The sequence below is a fragment of the Acyrthosiphon pisum genome, chromosome A3, assembly GCF_005508785.2.
Source record: "Acyrthosiphon pisum isolate AL4f chromosome A3, pea_aphid_22Mar2018_4r6ur, whole genome shotgun sequence".
In the NCBI taxonomy this organism is placed as follows: domain Eukaryota; kingdom Metazoa; phylum Arthropoda; class Insecta; order Hemiptera; family Aphididae; genus Acyrthosiphon; species Acyrthosiphon pisum.
The window spans coordinates 4,998,781-5,016,716 of NC_042496.1; the positions used below are offsets into that span (position 1 = coordinate 4,998,781).

The following is a 17,936-nucleotide window of genomic DNA, read 5'->3' on the forward strand; positions in this document are numbered from 1 at the left end:
TTAATATATATTTTGTTAACGGTTTATAATTCAACTAGTCGAGACAGTCCTGATGTCTATGAGCCCAATAATTTTATAAAATTGTATAATTACATTTAAATTTTTAAAATAAATTTAATTTTTTCAATTTAAACGCATATTTTTTGATTTTTTTGTGCTATTTATAGCGCATATTTTGGAGTTTTTAAATGCATATTTAAGAGCTAAAAAGTAACATTTTTAGTGCTACAATTTCCGAGCCCTGTTCATCACCAATAATTCAAGTTAGTTACCTACCCACCTACTTAATAATTAATTTATATAATGCTTTAAATTTGAAAAAATAGTTTTTTAAATTTATATTTTAAGCTAAAAAAAAACCAACATCTAACTTCTACTCTAACTTAAGTTACTATTTTTACCAAACTAACTTCTATCTAACCAACTAAGTTAGAAATTCGGTAAATTTCAGAAACTAACTTATACTCTAACTTGATTACTTTTTATATCAAAGTAACTTAACTTTAACTAGGTAGTTGAAAAAATTGACTAACTTGCCCGATAGGTACTGAGTAAATTGTTATATTTTTTTTTTTTATTAATGACGCGGTTACACCTATAACATATCTGGTTATGATATAGTTATAATATAATATTTTCTATGAATATGCAATATGCAATATAACAACTTCCTATTATTAAAAATTATTATTTACTAAAATATATTTAATATTTTGGTTTTTTTTTTTAAACAATAAATTTTACAAAATTGAATTTATTTTAAATATGTGGTCTAGGAAAAAATTAACTTAAAGTGCCAATAAAATGAATTAACTCATTAAGTTACTGAATAAAATGGGAAAAAATGTAACTCGTTAAGTTAGAAGTTACTTCTAAAAAAAAAGTAACGCGTTAATTAACTTAGTTAAAAGTAACCTAACTTTTTAACTTAACTTTAACTTATTAACTCGTTAATGCCCAGTCTTGATTATTGGTAATAAATAATAATATCTCATGAATGCATCTTAACACATTAATTACTAAACTACTTGCGGGTATTGTTGATATAATTTAGTCGAGATTTACCTATTAAGTACAAAACTTCAATTATTCAATGCCAACAATTAATTTATAAACATATTGTAATACATTTTATATTACGAAGTGTTTGTAGGTATAATATAAAGATAACTTAAAAAATAAAAAATAATATATTTCCGTTCAATAATCTTATTTTATATTTAGGTCTCATTAATTTCTATTTAAAACGTAATCTTACCACACCAAGTTTCTTATAAGATTTTACTGAAACATTATGTCTTAATAAAGTTTATCAAAATGTTATTATAATATTTAAAACGTTGTAACCTAATATCTATATCGTGTATAGGAATATTAGTGAATGTCGTACATAAAATTAATAATGACTAATGAGTGGAAAATTAAGCGTGGATAAATTATGCCTTAGAGAAAAATGCTCCAACAAAATCAAGATTAATTGCTGTTTTTAAATTTATAAATATAAAAATATTACCTAAAATAATAACTTTAGATAATAAATCATAATAATATGTATAAATATATGTTATAAATATTATACACATTCAAGGATTAAGAAACTATTCTTTAATCAAAATATGTATTGAAAACAAGTAATTAAGGTGATTGAAAAATTACTTATTTAGGTACATATACTATGCGTATGCAAAAAATTAAATTATTTAAAATATAGTAATCTTTATAGTAATTATTACTTTTAATTATTTTGGTTTTCACTATTTTTAAATGTAAACTATTAGTTTAAATTTCATACCTTTTTATAATTTCAAACATTTTCAGAAACTGTTTTTTTACGAAATATATTGAATATAGAACCAAATGTATATCGTTAATCAAATATAATTATGACTTAAGTTTTGATGGACTGAAAACTAAAGGTTAAAATTTAAATCCATGAAATAATCCTCCCTTTGATCAAAACTTGAAATATTTATAAAAACAATAATCTGTTAATTTAAGTCCAAAATTATTGTATAAAAGAATAAATATGTTCAGAATAACATGACTTTAAAATAATAACTAAAAAGCATAAAAAATCAAAAATATATCAAATTTATGTTGTATGATTGTATGAAGTTTCCATAAATACACAGAGATAAATATTTAATTATATATTTTAATATATTTTTCATTCATTAATTTTTATTTTTATTTTGGACAAAAATAAATACCTATAACAATAAAATTGGTTTTTTCTGGCTCCTGAAAAATATAATAATGTACATTTTTCTTATTTCATATTTGGGTATTTTTGTGATAATTTTGTAAAATTGTAAGCATAGATATGTTTAATCTAACTTTTATTTAAAATATAGGTCATATTATATTATCATTACAATTATTGATTATTATCAAACTGAAGCCATTGACGTTGTTTTATGATTAGGAATTAGGATCAAATGATAAAGTAAAACTTATTTTAGTTGATAACAGCCATGGAACCTACATAATTTTAAAATTTATGTGAAGTAAAGAACTTATAATTTGCTTAATTACCTCACACAAATGAAAAATTGGATACTAATCGAACATAAATACATGATACACAGTGTTAAACCGGTAAACTTTATGAGATTGCCTAAGTCTACTATTTAATACATTTTAGCTTATTTAAATTAATAATATATTTGTATAATTAATATTCACGTTATTTAAAAATAATATTAATTTGTATTAATACTACATTATACGCTGATATACAATAAAGTAATCTACTCTTAAGATTTACGGCGTCAAAAAATTAGTTCTTAGTTCTTGTCAACATAATACCATTTATCGACATATCTTAGAATTATATTAGATTTAATCAATTTCTAAAAGCGTTTTCCAGCTGACTACACTAGTGCACACTATGCGCGGACACTGATACCACACCACACTGGTGAACCTGAGAACTGTGCTTCATTTTTGTATTATAATGAAGTGAAACATGTCTTACATTATTATATCATATAATTTTCCACACCGGCACACCACCAAAATTCACGGTGTCGTTTTTTTGCACTTGTGTAATTAAAAATTACACTGCACCATCATGGCATCGTGTGGAATTTGTATCATCTATTACACTAGTGATACTAATTTTTATCATGCCACCCGTGTACACCACTGTGCACTAGTGCAGTCACATCGAAAACTCTATTAAACTGTAATTCGCTCAAGTATTTAGGTATATTCAAAATGTTGGAAGACACCAATATTACATTTTTTTTTCATGACAAATTTTATTATTTATGTTTAAATATGTTGGTATGTTAAATTATAACATATAAAAATGTAGAAAAATAATAGTCGTTCAACGTTTTTAATGATGGTATTTCGAGACTGAAATTGCTGCTTCTAGGTGACACGTTTTTGGTGAATTTTTAAAGTTCTCTACTAAACGTATAAAGCAGGTGGGAGAAGTGTGGGAGAAACAAAACTGTGGATTTGTAATGAATTTAAAAGCTAAAAAAATATTTCATTATATAAGACCCTTTGCTGATTACAAAAATAATAATAATTACAATATATTGGACGTACCGATAACACTACTCACATTTATTTGTATTTTCCTTTTGAAGCCACACTACGTATCAAACTGACGTGAGACTTTTAAGCGAATCACAAAACCTATACACTATACATCAAAAATTCTATAACTATATACAGGATCCTCCAAATTGTGTGTAACAAAAATAATTATTTTGAGGATCTAGTAAGAGATACATATGTATATTCATCGTATACCTATAAAACATATGGATTATATAGACCTAAATCTGAAAAGGGTATCCAATAAAGCTATATTGACATTAATATTCAGTCACATTATGATAAATATATATTTCCTTATTAGAAATATCTAAATCTGGAATTGACATAGTCATCAATAGTGAACTGAATCGATGTATATATACATTTTTATTACACGGTTATTTACTTTAATAATCAATATTCAATACTAAGCTAAGAAGTCGACAATATCGAAATACAGATATACAGGTCAACAAAGTACTCTGTATAAATCTAAAATAATATGAAGGTTTTTGTGTAACCTTAATGCATATACAGTTATACTTTATAATAGCAGCGGTGTCTGAAAGAAAAAAAGCTATTAGTTTTTACATCTTTTTTTCTGTCTACTTTTTAACATCAAAAATACCTATTAAAAGTAATACTAGTACGTGCTCAGCATGTTAAATAATTTGATTTGAACTCGTATTCCGTTTTTAAGGTACATTGTATTTTATTTATCGTGAATAAAAATCTGTTTCAGTGCACATGTAATAATATTTTACATTATTATTTTTATTTCGCTTGAATTCTTAATACCGACGAGATTGTATATTATTATATTTGTTATGTTATTATCTTATTTCTATATAGGTTAAACATTAAACATACGTCAGTTTAATATTATAAGAATTTAGTATAATAGTATAATATATAAGACCTAATGTGATCAAGAGAGATCGAAACATGAAATATTATATTCATTAGCGGAACTTTATTCGTGTATTTTTAGTCCATTACGTAGTAAACGAAAAACAAATTAGACGCGTACCGGACGGGATAAGTATCACGCTTAAACAAAATATATTCAATAAATTTCTTTTGTAGCGGAATTAGGCTTAGGTTTCGCTATAGAATCAATAAAAAAAAACATTATGAAACCTAATTTAACAACTAATGATTTTACCGTAGGGCATGATAGACACAGTCTCGTCTGATTCACATAAGCACTCATTAGGTTTTCTATTTGTCTCTTTTATATTTTTGTACAGTCCACCTACTACTACATAACAGGACTTGCATATGCTATAAAAGGGAATCATACGTGTTTAGATTTATACTATCTAAACTTTAAATTAAAGGTTCATATTCTTGGGATTAGGGTAGAACCTGAATTCGCACGATTTACCCCTTTGAAAACTTGATTGTATATATTTGAAGTCAAATAACAGGAATCCTTTATATACAACACGATTGCATATAATATACTAGTAGACTCAAATGTAAAAATTATAATACAATTTTCAAAATCATAACCAAAATTAATATTTTTTGGCCAGCCTTAAAAATAAATCATGCCATATTCTAAGTATAAAAATTATTCAATTTTTTTTCTACTAAATAATAAGTGTTATAATATTATCATGTCACATTGTCATGCAATTAAACTTTAAAAAAAAATGATACTCTTTTATTACAATCAACAATTTAAAAGTGGTTTTTTTATGTGTATAATTATTTGCATTTAGTACCATAGCAATATTATATTCACACATTCATTACTACATAACTTTTATGACAGGAGTGGACTAGTTAGAGTGGTAGGTGAACGATCCCCGCCTGGTCTGATAAAAATTTGGGCCGATAACTCATAAATAGGTATTTTACTATTAGCTGAATTTTTTGTTTCCCCGGGGCCAATTTTTATTTCCAATCCACCCCTGTCATGTGACTGAATAGTTAATAAACTATTCGGCTTGGAGTTATTCGATAATATTTACAATACCCAAATATATTTATGATCAATGATCTTTAGTCCTAATAATTAGTTTGGTATATTTTAAGTTATTCAAAAGCAAAATTATCATTAATGAAACTAAGTAAAATGTATATAGTAGACGCATCTACATCGAAATAAGTAGCTATCAATGCATTTATCTGTACAATAATAAGAAGAAATATTAATAACTTAAAAATTGTGTATCTACCTTGTATATTTATTTATACTCACGTTATAAAATTACCTGGTAATTTGTATTTTCCAATAATCCAATAATAAAAGCAGTAATATAATACAGTAAAAGTTCCATAATTAAGTTCAATTTAATTAAATTTCTGTTTAACATATTATTTTTGAGAAATATGACCTTATTTGTAAATTATAATATGTAATTCTGAATAACGAATTACTCTATATTACAATTTTTTTTCCACGTGAGACTTTGTTGTATGGAAGTTTCACTGTATTGTAACTTTTGTATACAGGTTATTGTTTATCAAATAACTTCTAGTAAATAACTTAACAAACATAATTTGAAAATTGGCAATTAATAATTAATCAATAACACTAAAAATAAAACTTTAATATTAAAATACCATATATCGATAACAATAAAATTATTAACAATAGGACATTTTAAAATGTAGCCTTCAATGCATATATGTACCTATATCGCCTATACAATACGCCGTATTACGGATTATGTTTAAAAGAAACGTGATACCCATACCTACGACCGAATGAATAAAATATTAAAATATTTAGTCAAATCGATGCAAAATAACAATGTAATATTAATTTAATGAATATATTATTATATTTTAAAGCAAAACTATAATAATATTATTAGTATCGTATTCGAAAAATATTTTGCATGTTGAAATGTGTTTCTCGTTAAAAGAAACTTTATAATAACATAGATATTCTAAAATATCTACATTATAAATTATAATACAGATGAAAGTAATAAGTGAGCAGAAACTGAGTTTCAAGTTTTTTTCAATTACCTGCATAATATATGATACTATTATTGAGACACATTAATTTAAGAAATATAATGGCGTGTTAAAAATAATTATATTTTATTGGTATTCAAAATGCTTCGTGAAAACAAAATATATTAACATACCTATATTAATATAGTGACATTAGTTGTACTTTAAGTTGCCTAGATAAGTGTTGTGACTCGTGTCTCCTGTCAAATACAAGCCTAAAGTATATAATATTATAATGATTATTGAAGACGATATTCGAACTTGCATTATAAAATGATCAGATAATATATTGGAACAGTTCCTCGTGATGTATTTCGCCCGACCCTGCAGCAGATCACCAAAAAAAAAATCGTAATGAAACAATATAGATCGCGATTTCAGAACACAATTCCTCCGGCCTCCGCAAACTGTTGCAGTCATTCTTCACATCGTGTCCTCTTGTAAAATATTGTTGTGAGCGTATTTTGTGAGGTAATAACATTATATGAAGTACCGACCTGTAGTGCCATAAACGGAACCAAAGCGGCGGCCGCCGCGCCATGTCCAAGGCACAGCGTGACGTAGTTTCGGCACAACAATCTCCGACTGTACACTGGACCCATGTTGGACGGAGTCGTTCGGACCACTTCGATGAGACGGCGTACTGACGAGGCTCCAGCCGAGCTGGACAGCGAGTCGCGTCTCTTGCCACTTGCCGAAGATGCGTTGGCGATGGACACCTGACCGCGGTGCGTGGTGGATAGCGTCGACCTGAGCGACGTCGGCGAAAACGGTTTCTGAAACACAATATATATTGTGTGCGTGAAAACAATTAAAATTAAAATATATTATATGAGACACTATTGCATACAAGATGTTTGGGGTGGACGAAGTGGCACATAATATTATATGTGATAATAGCAAAGGACCAAAAACTAAATTAGAAGTAAATTCTGATAAATGTCAATAACCACCCATATTTTCAGTGTGTATACCTATATAAAATTATAAACTTTACAATTTCTACAAAAATTATCAAAATATCAAAATAATATTTTAATTAATTTTATGAACCAATTACAAATTCAGTACTTATAATTTATTTACATTTTAATTAACTTTTTTTTATCATTATTTATGTAAGCTATAGCAATAAGTCACATAATTGTATTATACAATATAGATTATAAGTACCTGCAGGTACATGTATAATATTGGTTATTTGAAGGTGGAAATTTGAAGTTTTAGTGTATAGAAATAACACTCTATTATAAAGGAAAAAAATAGTTATTTGGTGATTGAATAATTTTGGTTTGTTCGAAAATACATAATCCAATAATCGAAACATCGATGTAAAATGATAAAATAGTTTGCTGTTATAGTAGCCCATATTATTTTATCAAACCTGGAAATATTGACGTTAAATAGTTTGTGGTTTAGTCCCAGTGTTTTAAAAAAAGAGGGTGGTATTCAAATCCAGCAATATAATATCATATATCCAGCTATATACAAACACGCCCTTTTTTCAACGTTAATTTTGTAAACTTTAGCAATTATTTTTGGTGTGGTTATAGACATTACATACTCGGTTTAAAATTCATAAATGCTCTGAACGCATTCAATGACCTTTTTTTCAAAACCTCTAGAATTCACCGAAAAACTCGATTATATCATCATATGCGTGGATAAAAAAATAAAAATGAATTTTTAAATATTATGTATATGTGTGTGTGTAATAGCGTTTTAAATTATATACAGAGATTACAGACATTCCCTTCTAAAAGGAATTTTTCGTTTTAGATTTTCATACCTACTTAATCAGTTTGGTAAATTTAATATTTTCAGCGTTTATTTTTGATAGGTACCTACTTACTTAATTATTTTTTAACCGAAAACTGAAAATGTTCACGCGTATTGTGCGGTCAATATAAAACATTATATGTATAATATTATGTTACTGGCAATCATAATAATTTAGTAAATAACAAAATGTTCTAGGAAATATCTAAAATGCCTTGAGCTGTTAGCCGATGACTAAAAAGTATCATTCATTACAATATTACGTAGTTTATTGATAATTCTTATAGCTATAAACATTGCCTAAGATTCATTTAAATTGTTCAAGTTATCGTAAGCAATGTTATATAGTCAATTATATTACCGTATTTCCGTGCATTTTTTTTACTATTATAATCTACGATTAGATAAAATCTAGGATCGACTAGCTCACTCCCTGCACATATATGTTATAAAATGTGTTATTATTGACGATTATCACGTGCCATAAAATACGTTAACAACTTTCACATGTTGATAGTCAATGCCATATTACCATCATATCTCATATGGATACCTACTGTTTTATAGGGTATATCTTTTATTATTTCTCTGTTTTGGTTTTGTGACTAGTCTGTATTCAGTTTTATCAGTCTCGTCCGATTTTCACAAACATTACTTAACTGAAGATATTCAGTTTTTGTATTTTACTATTCTATCTTTCTAACATCGTTCATTAGGATTTAGTATGGATTTTAAGCGAAATGCGTCAACTATTTAATGATGAAAATATGTCATTTGTAAAAATCGTGATGACCGTAATGATTTTCTGAGTAAAAAAACTGCATGTAATGAGAACTAAACTAATGTGATTGTGAAATTATGTGAAAATAGTTTATAAACAAAACCAATGTTTCATTGAGTGGGCGAATAATAAAAATGTTGTATGAGAATTTGTTAATTTAGGAGCTCCTCGTTTAGGAGTGAATATCCAATGTCTAACTTCAAAAGCTTGTAGAAAATTAATTTGACATTCCGGAAAACTTTTTTTTTTGTAAAATGTAGGAAAACTTAAGAGGAATCTTGTATTAAATGTTCAAAGGTTAGATATAAATAGAAAATTTTATTTGTGCATTTTTAACTCGAAATACGTTTCCAGTATTCGTGATTTTGATGAATTTTGTCAACATTGTAACTTCAGATGCTCATAAAAATTATTGTGAATTTACACTCAACTTTTTTTTATAATTTCTACTAACAACAATTTTTTTGGAACTTTTTATTTAATTTTTAATTTTTTCTGGCAAGCAACAAGTTTTTTATCAATTTATTATAACAATAATTTAAAACAACTCAACATTTTCTTATGCCGATATAGATCAAAAAGCTATAATAAATACTTCGAAAATGTTATGATACATATCAATTGCTAAAATAAACATTCAGTGAAAATGGCATGTATCTACGGTTACTTTTTTTTTTTAGTTTACAATTAAACAATTAATTTTTAGTTAAAATTTTTTTTCCAAAAACTGGCTTTGCGTAAATATCTCAATTTTTCCTTTAAATTGTTACTTGTTTTACCTAACGCTTTTATTAAAACTATACGGATATTTTTCTTTTTGGGAGATTGACATTTATATCTAAAAGATACTGTTGAAGAAAATCTTATGAAAAATGTTACAATTGTACCCAGTCTCCCCTAGTATAGTATAACAATATAAAACTAAAAATCACTTTAGTTGTATGAAAAAAATGAACCCCTTTATTATTTTTCCTAAAGGCTAAAAAACATTAGTCACTGATCATAATTCCTAGTCAATATTTATATTTTTAGGATACTTAGTAGTTATTATAATTTCATACATTTATTAGGCTTTGTCTAAATTGAATAGGATATAATATTAATTCCTACCTAAAAAAGACGATTGCATTATTACATTGAACATAATAAATTCATTCTTGACAGTACATAACTATCATCCTTCCCAGTAACATAATATAAAAATTGTATAAGTGACATTTATCTTGAGAGCTAGTGCAGACATATTATTAAATCACGAACATACCTACGTTTGTATTTTATATTTTTTATATTTTTGACTCATTTTAGCCAAAAAGACAACTATTTTACGTTATAGATAAGTACTAAGTAGTTTTATACGAATTATACGTACGATTAATGTAGTTAAAAAAATATTTGCATAAACTAATAAACGTACAGTGTGTTTATAGTTTATACCTTATAATAATATGTAAGTACCTACCTTTTATTATAGTAGTATATAGTGTATTCGATAATATAAGAATAAATATATTCTAAAATAATTGTCATTTATTTAAAATATGAGTACTGACATTTATTATTTTTATCTCGGGGATTTAAATGGAATAAAATAAAATTGAATTTAAATTCACTAAAACAAAGTATAATAAAATATTGAATTATTAACTTGTATACTTTTATAACATTTTTGTAGCCATAAAAACCTGACATAAAATATATAATGCATATACGTATATATATATATTAGGTAGGTGCCTAATATTTCATATTGCAGTTTTGTTTTTGCTCATAACTCTTATGGTTATTACTTATTAGTTATTACCTACCTACATTTTATATTATATTGTACGCACTACGCACAACACGCATAGTATGTCACATATGCGTAAGTACACATATTGTATGTGTACTAGATTTATATTATGTTGGCATCGCAGTCTAAAATAATAAACAATATCAAGTTGAATTCAACAAAACTGAACAAAAATTGTAACATTTCTATTATATAATGGTAAAATAACATTATAGGTTTAATAATGATCAGCTGACAGCCAGTATACCATAAAAATATTAAAGTTAGAATTTTAGTACCCCATTTTTGATAAACCGTTCAGATAAAATATCAAAGCTATGTGATAACTAAATTTGAATCTTAAATTTAGTACAATAGGTAAATTATAATAGCTAAAACTTTTAAGTAACTAAGCGTCCATTAGTACCTAATATTAAATTATATTTCTATATGAAAGGGAATACATTCGATTTTTGTTTACTTTATTATTAACAAATCATTTGATCTTCAATCAAATCCAATACTGCATATAATTATGTATGTTGAATGTGAAATATTCTAATAGATATTAACTGCAGTTTGCAAGTTCAAATGACAAAAATAAAATAGTTAATGAATTAAATATTCAAATCACAGCAAATTAATAGATAACTCAACTGGATATTTTATGCTTATACTTGTATAAACTATAACGATGATTATTGTCTAAATTGAATTCTAAAATAGTAATATTGATAAATTGTATACATCACAATAATGTGTGGCCATATTATTATAGTTATGTATTGATGAAAGTAATTTTGTAGGTCACTGTTTATTTAAATATAAAATATTACGATTTTAAAAACATAAAAATGAAAAAAAGAAAGTCAAGAGATATATTTTAATTGCAACAGTTTTTTCTACACTTGACACTTGTACATTAGTACATTGCTTACTTCTACTTCATGCAGTATATAGTATATACTACTCATATAGTCATATATTAATTAGGTATTGTGTTGTTAACTGAGGTTTAAGGTTAACGTAAACCGTGTAGGTAACATAAGTTGACATAATAAAGATTTATATCGAATAATTTTGGCACATTTTACCTAATTTTAAGTTGTAAGTAATATATAACGCTGCAGTGTCTATATTATAATATAATATGCAAAATATTATATTATTGTACAACTGATGCATGCCTGCTAACAGTTAAGCTGTTTACTTAGTCGTGAAATCGTAAATCGAGGAATATATCAATGCTATTATTATATATTATATATAACACAGTATTATAATATAGAGTGTCTTATGATTTCAATGTCTACATAATTTTTATATGCCTGCTTCACTGATTCCAACTAGCTGTCAGCTTATAGCTTATATTATTATTAGCAGACTATTTGCGTAGTTGTTGTGCTGATGTGGCATACTATTGTGTCATCGAAGGATCATTATCTCAAATTGGTGTTCGTATCATGATGGAACAGCCACGGTAGGCTTTAATAACTGCAATACAATATACATACTATTGATTCAACTATTGATTGACTCCACTGAGCTACTCAACATAGCTGGTGACTATAACATTACAATTTTAAAATTGGAAAAAGTATATATGTCAAAGAAAAAGTAGTTTGCAGTATTATAATTTTAGTATAATATTTGGAATATACATATAGGTACTTACGAAAGGTTGTTTAAGAATGAAAAATAATTATAAATATCAAAAAAGAGTTAAAAATAATTATAAACCTATACAGACTACATTACTTTTTAAATTATATTATTACCTGAGGTATACTTATTAATTATCAATAGTAAATTTAATATTTTTATAGCATTACAGTACATTGTACTTTAACATTTTAGTTGTATTAGTATACCCAACTCCTTGAAAAAATCATGACTACGCGCTTACCCCAAAGCTATAAATAATTATTTTTTTTGAAAATGGTCAGGTAGTTTAGTATTTGGCAGTAAATATAATATTATATTTATTTTACCCGAGCAACTGAAATATTCAAATCACCTAGCCGTTTGGGGACGGTTAACAGAGAATTAACTTTCTCTAACAACTATTCGATAATTAATAACGAAACTAATTTATTCTATTCACCATAATATAACAGTTTTAACACCAAGCTATATATAAAATTGATAATAAATTTAAATCATTATAATAATTATTGCATACTCAAATTTTATCATAAATGTAAAACTTTAGGATAAAAATTAGAATATTATATTATACAAATTATAGCTGAATTATTGTATAGATTATAAATAAGGTTTTTAAAAACGAACAGTAATATTATTAATAATAATATAAATTACAATTTAAAGGGAAAACGATAGCTATGGTAGGTACCTACGTATAAGGATAATAATATTGTAAAAGCTTGTCTGTTGTATGAGTGTATATGACCCACGCTTGGTTAGGTCCTACCTACCAATAAACAAAAATATTAATATTACCCGTTTTATTATACGATCAAAATATTGCGTTACCAATCGAGTTATCATAACCGTTCTGAAAATGCGATTCAATTTCACCAATGGATTTAAAATGTGTATTATGTATAATATATATGAGTACATTATTAAGCTTGCTCTTAAGGTTTCTAATGTTTTTATACACAGTCGTCAGTAAGACTATACATATTTTATACAATATATAAATATTATTATTTATCAGTATATGTATCATGTACATTATACATGGTTAAACATAATGACGTGTTAGTGTAAATGTCATAATAAATATTTATTTTTATTGAACAATATAAACCAAGTTCAGTGAAAATTAATGCTGATGAATTCTGAGCGAGCGATGTTTCACACTTGTACGTAAAATAAAATTACTTTTAAGGTGAATTTGATGTTTATTTCACAATCATTTACATAAAATTATAATATTTAAGTATTTAACTACAAAATAAATACAGCTTTTTTAACACCCGACGATAAATAGTTTGAATTTGGGTTTATTTATACACTATAATATGTTCTATACTTATTATATGTTACATGCAAAACTCAGAAATGCTGGGAAAAAACACTAAGTGCCCAGTATACATTTAGGAAAAATGTCAAATCGTGTCGTTAACGTAAATTGAGAAAATCTATAGGCTGTAGCAGCATTAAATGTAGCAGCTGTAAATCGTAATTAATGTAGTAACGAGGTACCTACTTACATCATAGTGCAGCAGTATTAATTGATATTCCTTACAGAATAAGTTTAAGATAAAAATACATTAAAACCATCGTTTTCAAAAATTCGCAAATAAAATTAATTATAATTATTTTGAAATAATATCTATAATATGCGAGAGGTTGTTAAAAATATTAAAATCGATCGGAAAAAAACTCGACATATTTACAATATCTTTCATATTGGATATCCTTGCACTATGGTTCGGCATAGTTTTCATAAATAATTCTATTGAGTATTGAATAACGACTAACGACTAACCGTTAAAATTTGTCTGTAATCTAAAGATTTATTCCTATAGGGATATCTTTAATATAGTATAGACTATTCACAGTTCGTCCGAAACCAAAGCTAAATTAAATAAAAAAATGAAACCATGATTTCCTTAATTTATATTTAACTGACGAAAAATCATGTATAAGTACGCAATAGAATAAAGAAGTTCAAGAAACAATGCACAATACACTAGGTATTTTATAGTCATATATTATATATATTTATAAATACTATATAATTAACAAATCATTGTTTTAACTAGAGACTTAAAAAGTTTAATAAGATTAAATTACATCCGTCGTAATGTAATATTTTAAACAAAGCTAATTAAAATAAATTCAAACAATTCAAATGCAAAAAATATACGTAATAAGTGAATTTGTCAAGTAATCTAAGTTAATTGGCTGATATAATAAATTATAGTATATTATACGTCATTATACGTGGCCGCTCGAAAAATGTTCATAATTTTTAATTTGTTTTTATTATAAAAACTTACCAACTATAGTCTGTTGTCTATATTGAACGTGTATAATAATGGAATTGCCCATAATAATTTCTTATGGAAACTAAAATGTTCAGAAAAATAATTTCTATGATAATCAATAATGTTTATGTGAATAAATTACCAACCACTAATCATCATATCGAAAGTGAAGACTTTTATATGAGCTTTTGGCTGTTTATTTTAACAAACGAAAAGGAAGAATATCATAATAGTTTAATTGACTAATATTTGGCGATAGATTTAGGTTGAAAGTTTTCAAAAATATCGACATTTTATCATAAATGCTGTTTATTTTAAAAAATGCTCATAATATATACCTAAATATACCTACCTAATTTATAGGTAAAATTGAAAATCGTAATCGTATAATGTTTAAGAATTTAAAAATGTGAACTTTTATAAATGCAAAGTAAATACAAGAATACTAGTAATAATAAATATTTAAATAATCCAAACATAAAGCATTAAAACAAAAGTCTATATAAAGCATTTTTAAATCCCTGCGGGCCTGAGCCAGTGTTATTCTCTTCGTAAGTGAATAACACCAGATTTTATAAGCTGCAAAATAACACAGGTTAGACAAACATTTTGTATACAAAAATAGAGCAAAGAAAAAATTGTATAATTAATGGTTGTATTAGGTACACAATTTTTTTATTTAGTTATTCCAAGTTTATCTGCAGATCACCATGTTTGTTTCGGATATTCATTAAAACGTTATTTTCTTTTCATATTGTACAACGATCATACACATAAATAATTATAGTTTAATAATTACATTGAACAGTTTTCGCGAAAATGCGCGTTATCGCAGCGGACGAAAATCACATGGAAACATTCTATATACTTTCGGTCCGCGCGCAGACTATACATAAATAGTACCTATGATACCTAAAAGCGCGGCGACAACGATCAAAGACAATCGTTTGACATTCTGCGATCGCCGTCATCGTTGACCGTCGTCATCACTCATCATCATTTATCATGACGTGCGCGCGCATATAATATCATTATTGCTATAATATTATACCAACCTCGTCGATCTGCATGTCGGCTTGCCGGTCGATGACGCCGTAAAAGTTGTTGGTGCACAGGCTGTTGGTCTGCTGCAGTCGCCTGTGCTGAGCGCGGCTAGTGCCGCTGCCACCGCCACGGTCTGGGCACGGCGACAACCTCGGGGCCGCGGGCACGCACACCGGTTGCTGCTGTTGCTGTTTGCACAGCTCGTGCAGGTTGGGCAGCGAGCCCATCGCTGCCGGATATCACTCTGCGGCGGCGGCGACAACGACGACGACCACGGCCGCGGATTGATATAATGCAGCGTGTACGTATGTAGTATAGTGAATCGTGTACTGCGCGCGTGCACACGTATATCGTACTGCGCGAGTGTCGTATATCGCGGCGGAGATAGCGGCAGCGCCACGCGTATAAACACACGACGACCGCGAGGGATACTCTGTGCGCCCGCGCGATATCACGACGTCACGCTCTTATTTGCGCGCAAACGTGTCGCTATAACGACCGCGTAGGTACGCGCGTTTGTGTGTGCGGTACACACGATGAAATCATAAGCAGCGGCGACCCGGACCGATGATGCGAGCGCGTGGCCCGCCCCGTTGCTGGCGTGCTCATGCGTCGATCGATATAGACTCCGCGACGCGACCTCAGAGAGAGGTCGTCGCCGTTGTTGTCGTCGTGGTCGTCGCCGTCTTCGTCTACGGAGGTAGCCATCGCGGGTGTCGGTTTTCTACGCTTTGCAGCCTGTTGCGCCCGCTATGTTATCATAACAAGATTATTATTGTTGCGATGTAGGTATTATTTGGACCACGCGTCCCGTTTGAGGATGCTGAGATTACAACTATTGGTGCTGCAGCATGATTGGTATATTGTACAGTGGTCGTTTCCTTATTTCCTGTGACTGACAGTTTCCCAAAGAAAGAGCACACTACATGACATAGTTCCAATGAGTTGTTCGAAAATCAAATCTTGTACAGATTCAATAAATTTAGCTCAAAAACCAAACCTATAATACTAAATTTAAATTAATTTTTTTTAATCCATTTGTTGAAGACTGAATAGACTTGTCTATAAGGCGTGAAGCTTATTTTTGAAATTTATGATTACATTATTTGGTTGCCTATTCCCTTACATTATCTAGTATATAAGTGTCAGTTTTAGTGATTGAACTCCTCCGAAACGGCTCGACCGATTTTCATCAAATTTTCTGTGTATATTCGTAATTTTAACACACCAAGGCAGTACAATGGCTCGCGATTAGTCATTAAAAAGTTAATGAAAAACGTTATCGTTACCTACCAGCATTTTGAATGGCAAGTTCCGAGGAAAAGATATATTAGTATATTACTACCAAGAATCCCTGTTATTACTATGGATGTCGCAATTGAATTCAAACAGGTTCAATTTCCAATTAAATTGACATTTGTAATGACAATCAATAAGTCTCAAGGCCAAACGATGTCTGTCAGGCGTGGATCCAAGGGGGAGGGCTAAGGGGCCTTTAGCCTCTCCCCCCTTTGGACGTGTATATACTTATATATTATATATTATAATAATATATTACTTTTAGACGTACATGTCTCCAACCCCCCATCAAAAGAAAATCTCGAAAATATCTATCCAAATATTTAGTAGGTACCTACGTCATTTGTATGAATTTGTTTGACGGTCCTTAGAATTTGTACGACAACAGTATTCGAGCAATATCGGAAATTCTGATAGGGGGCTGGAGACATATAAATAAATAATAATAATAATAATTAAGTATTCATATATTTTATACTGCAAGATTCAAGAACTCAATTTGTATGAATTTGTATGACCATTTTTGGAATTTGTATGCGACCCCCTCCCGGGTTAGGTCAACGGAATTTTTTAATTTTTCCTACGCGAAACAATTAAACGCTATTTATATGAATTTGTATGACTATTTTTGGTTTTTGTATGCGACCCCCCTTCCTGAGTTATAATTAAAAAACCAATTTTACCGTGTCCCCCGCCCCCCATCAACGGAATTTTTTAATTTTTCCTACGCGAAACAATTAAACTCTATTTGTATGCGACCCCCTCCCGA

General features: G+C 28.2%; 1 protein-coding gene across 1 annotated transcript in view; it reads right to left on the minus strand.

Moving 5' to 3' along the window:
- Window positions 1-16,218, minus strand: part of LOC100569214 (protein unc-93 homolog A) — a 44,604-nt gene extending 28,386 nt beyond the window's left edge. Inside the window, exons 1-2 of the mRNA XM_003240281.4 lie at window positions 15,880-16,218; window positions 7,026-7,304 (exon numbers count right to left, since the gene is read on the minus strand). Coding sequence (XP_003240329.1) covers window positions 7,026-7,304; window positions 15,880-16,095 — 495 coding nt within the window. The 5' untranslated portion in view covers window positions 16,096-16,218. The remainder of the gene's footprint in view (window positions 1-7,025; window positions 7,305-15,879) is intronic.
- Window positions 16,219-17,936: the final 1,718 nt, after the last annotated feature.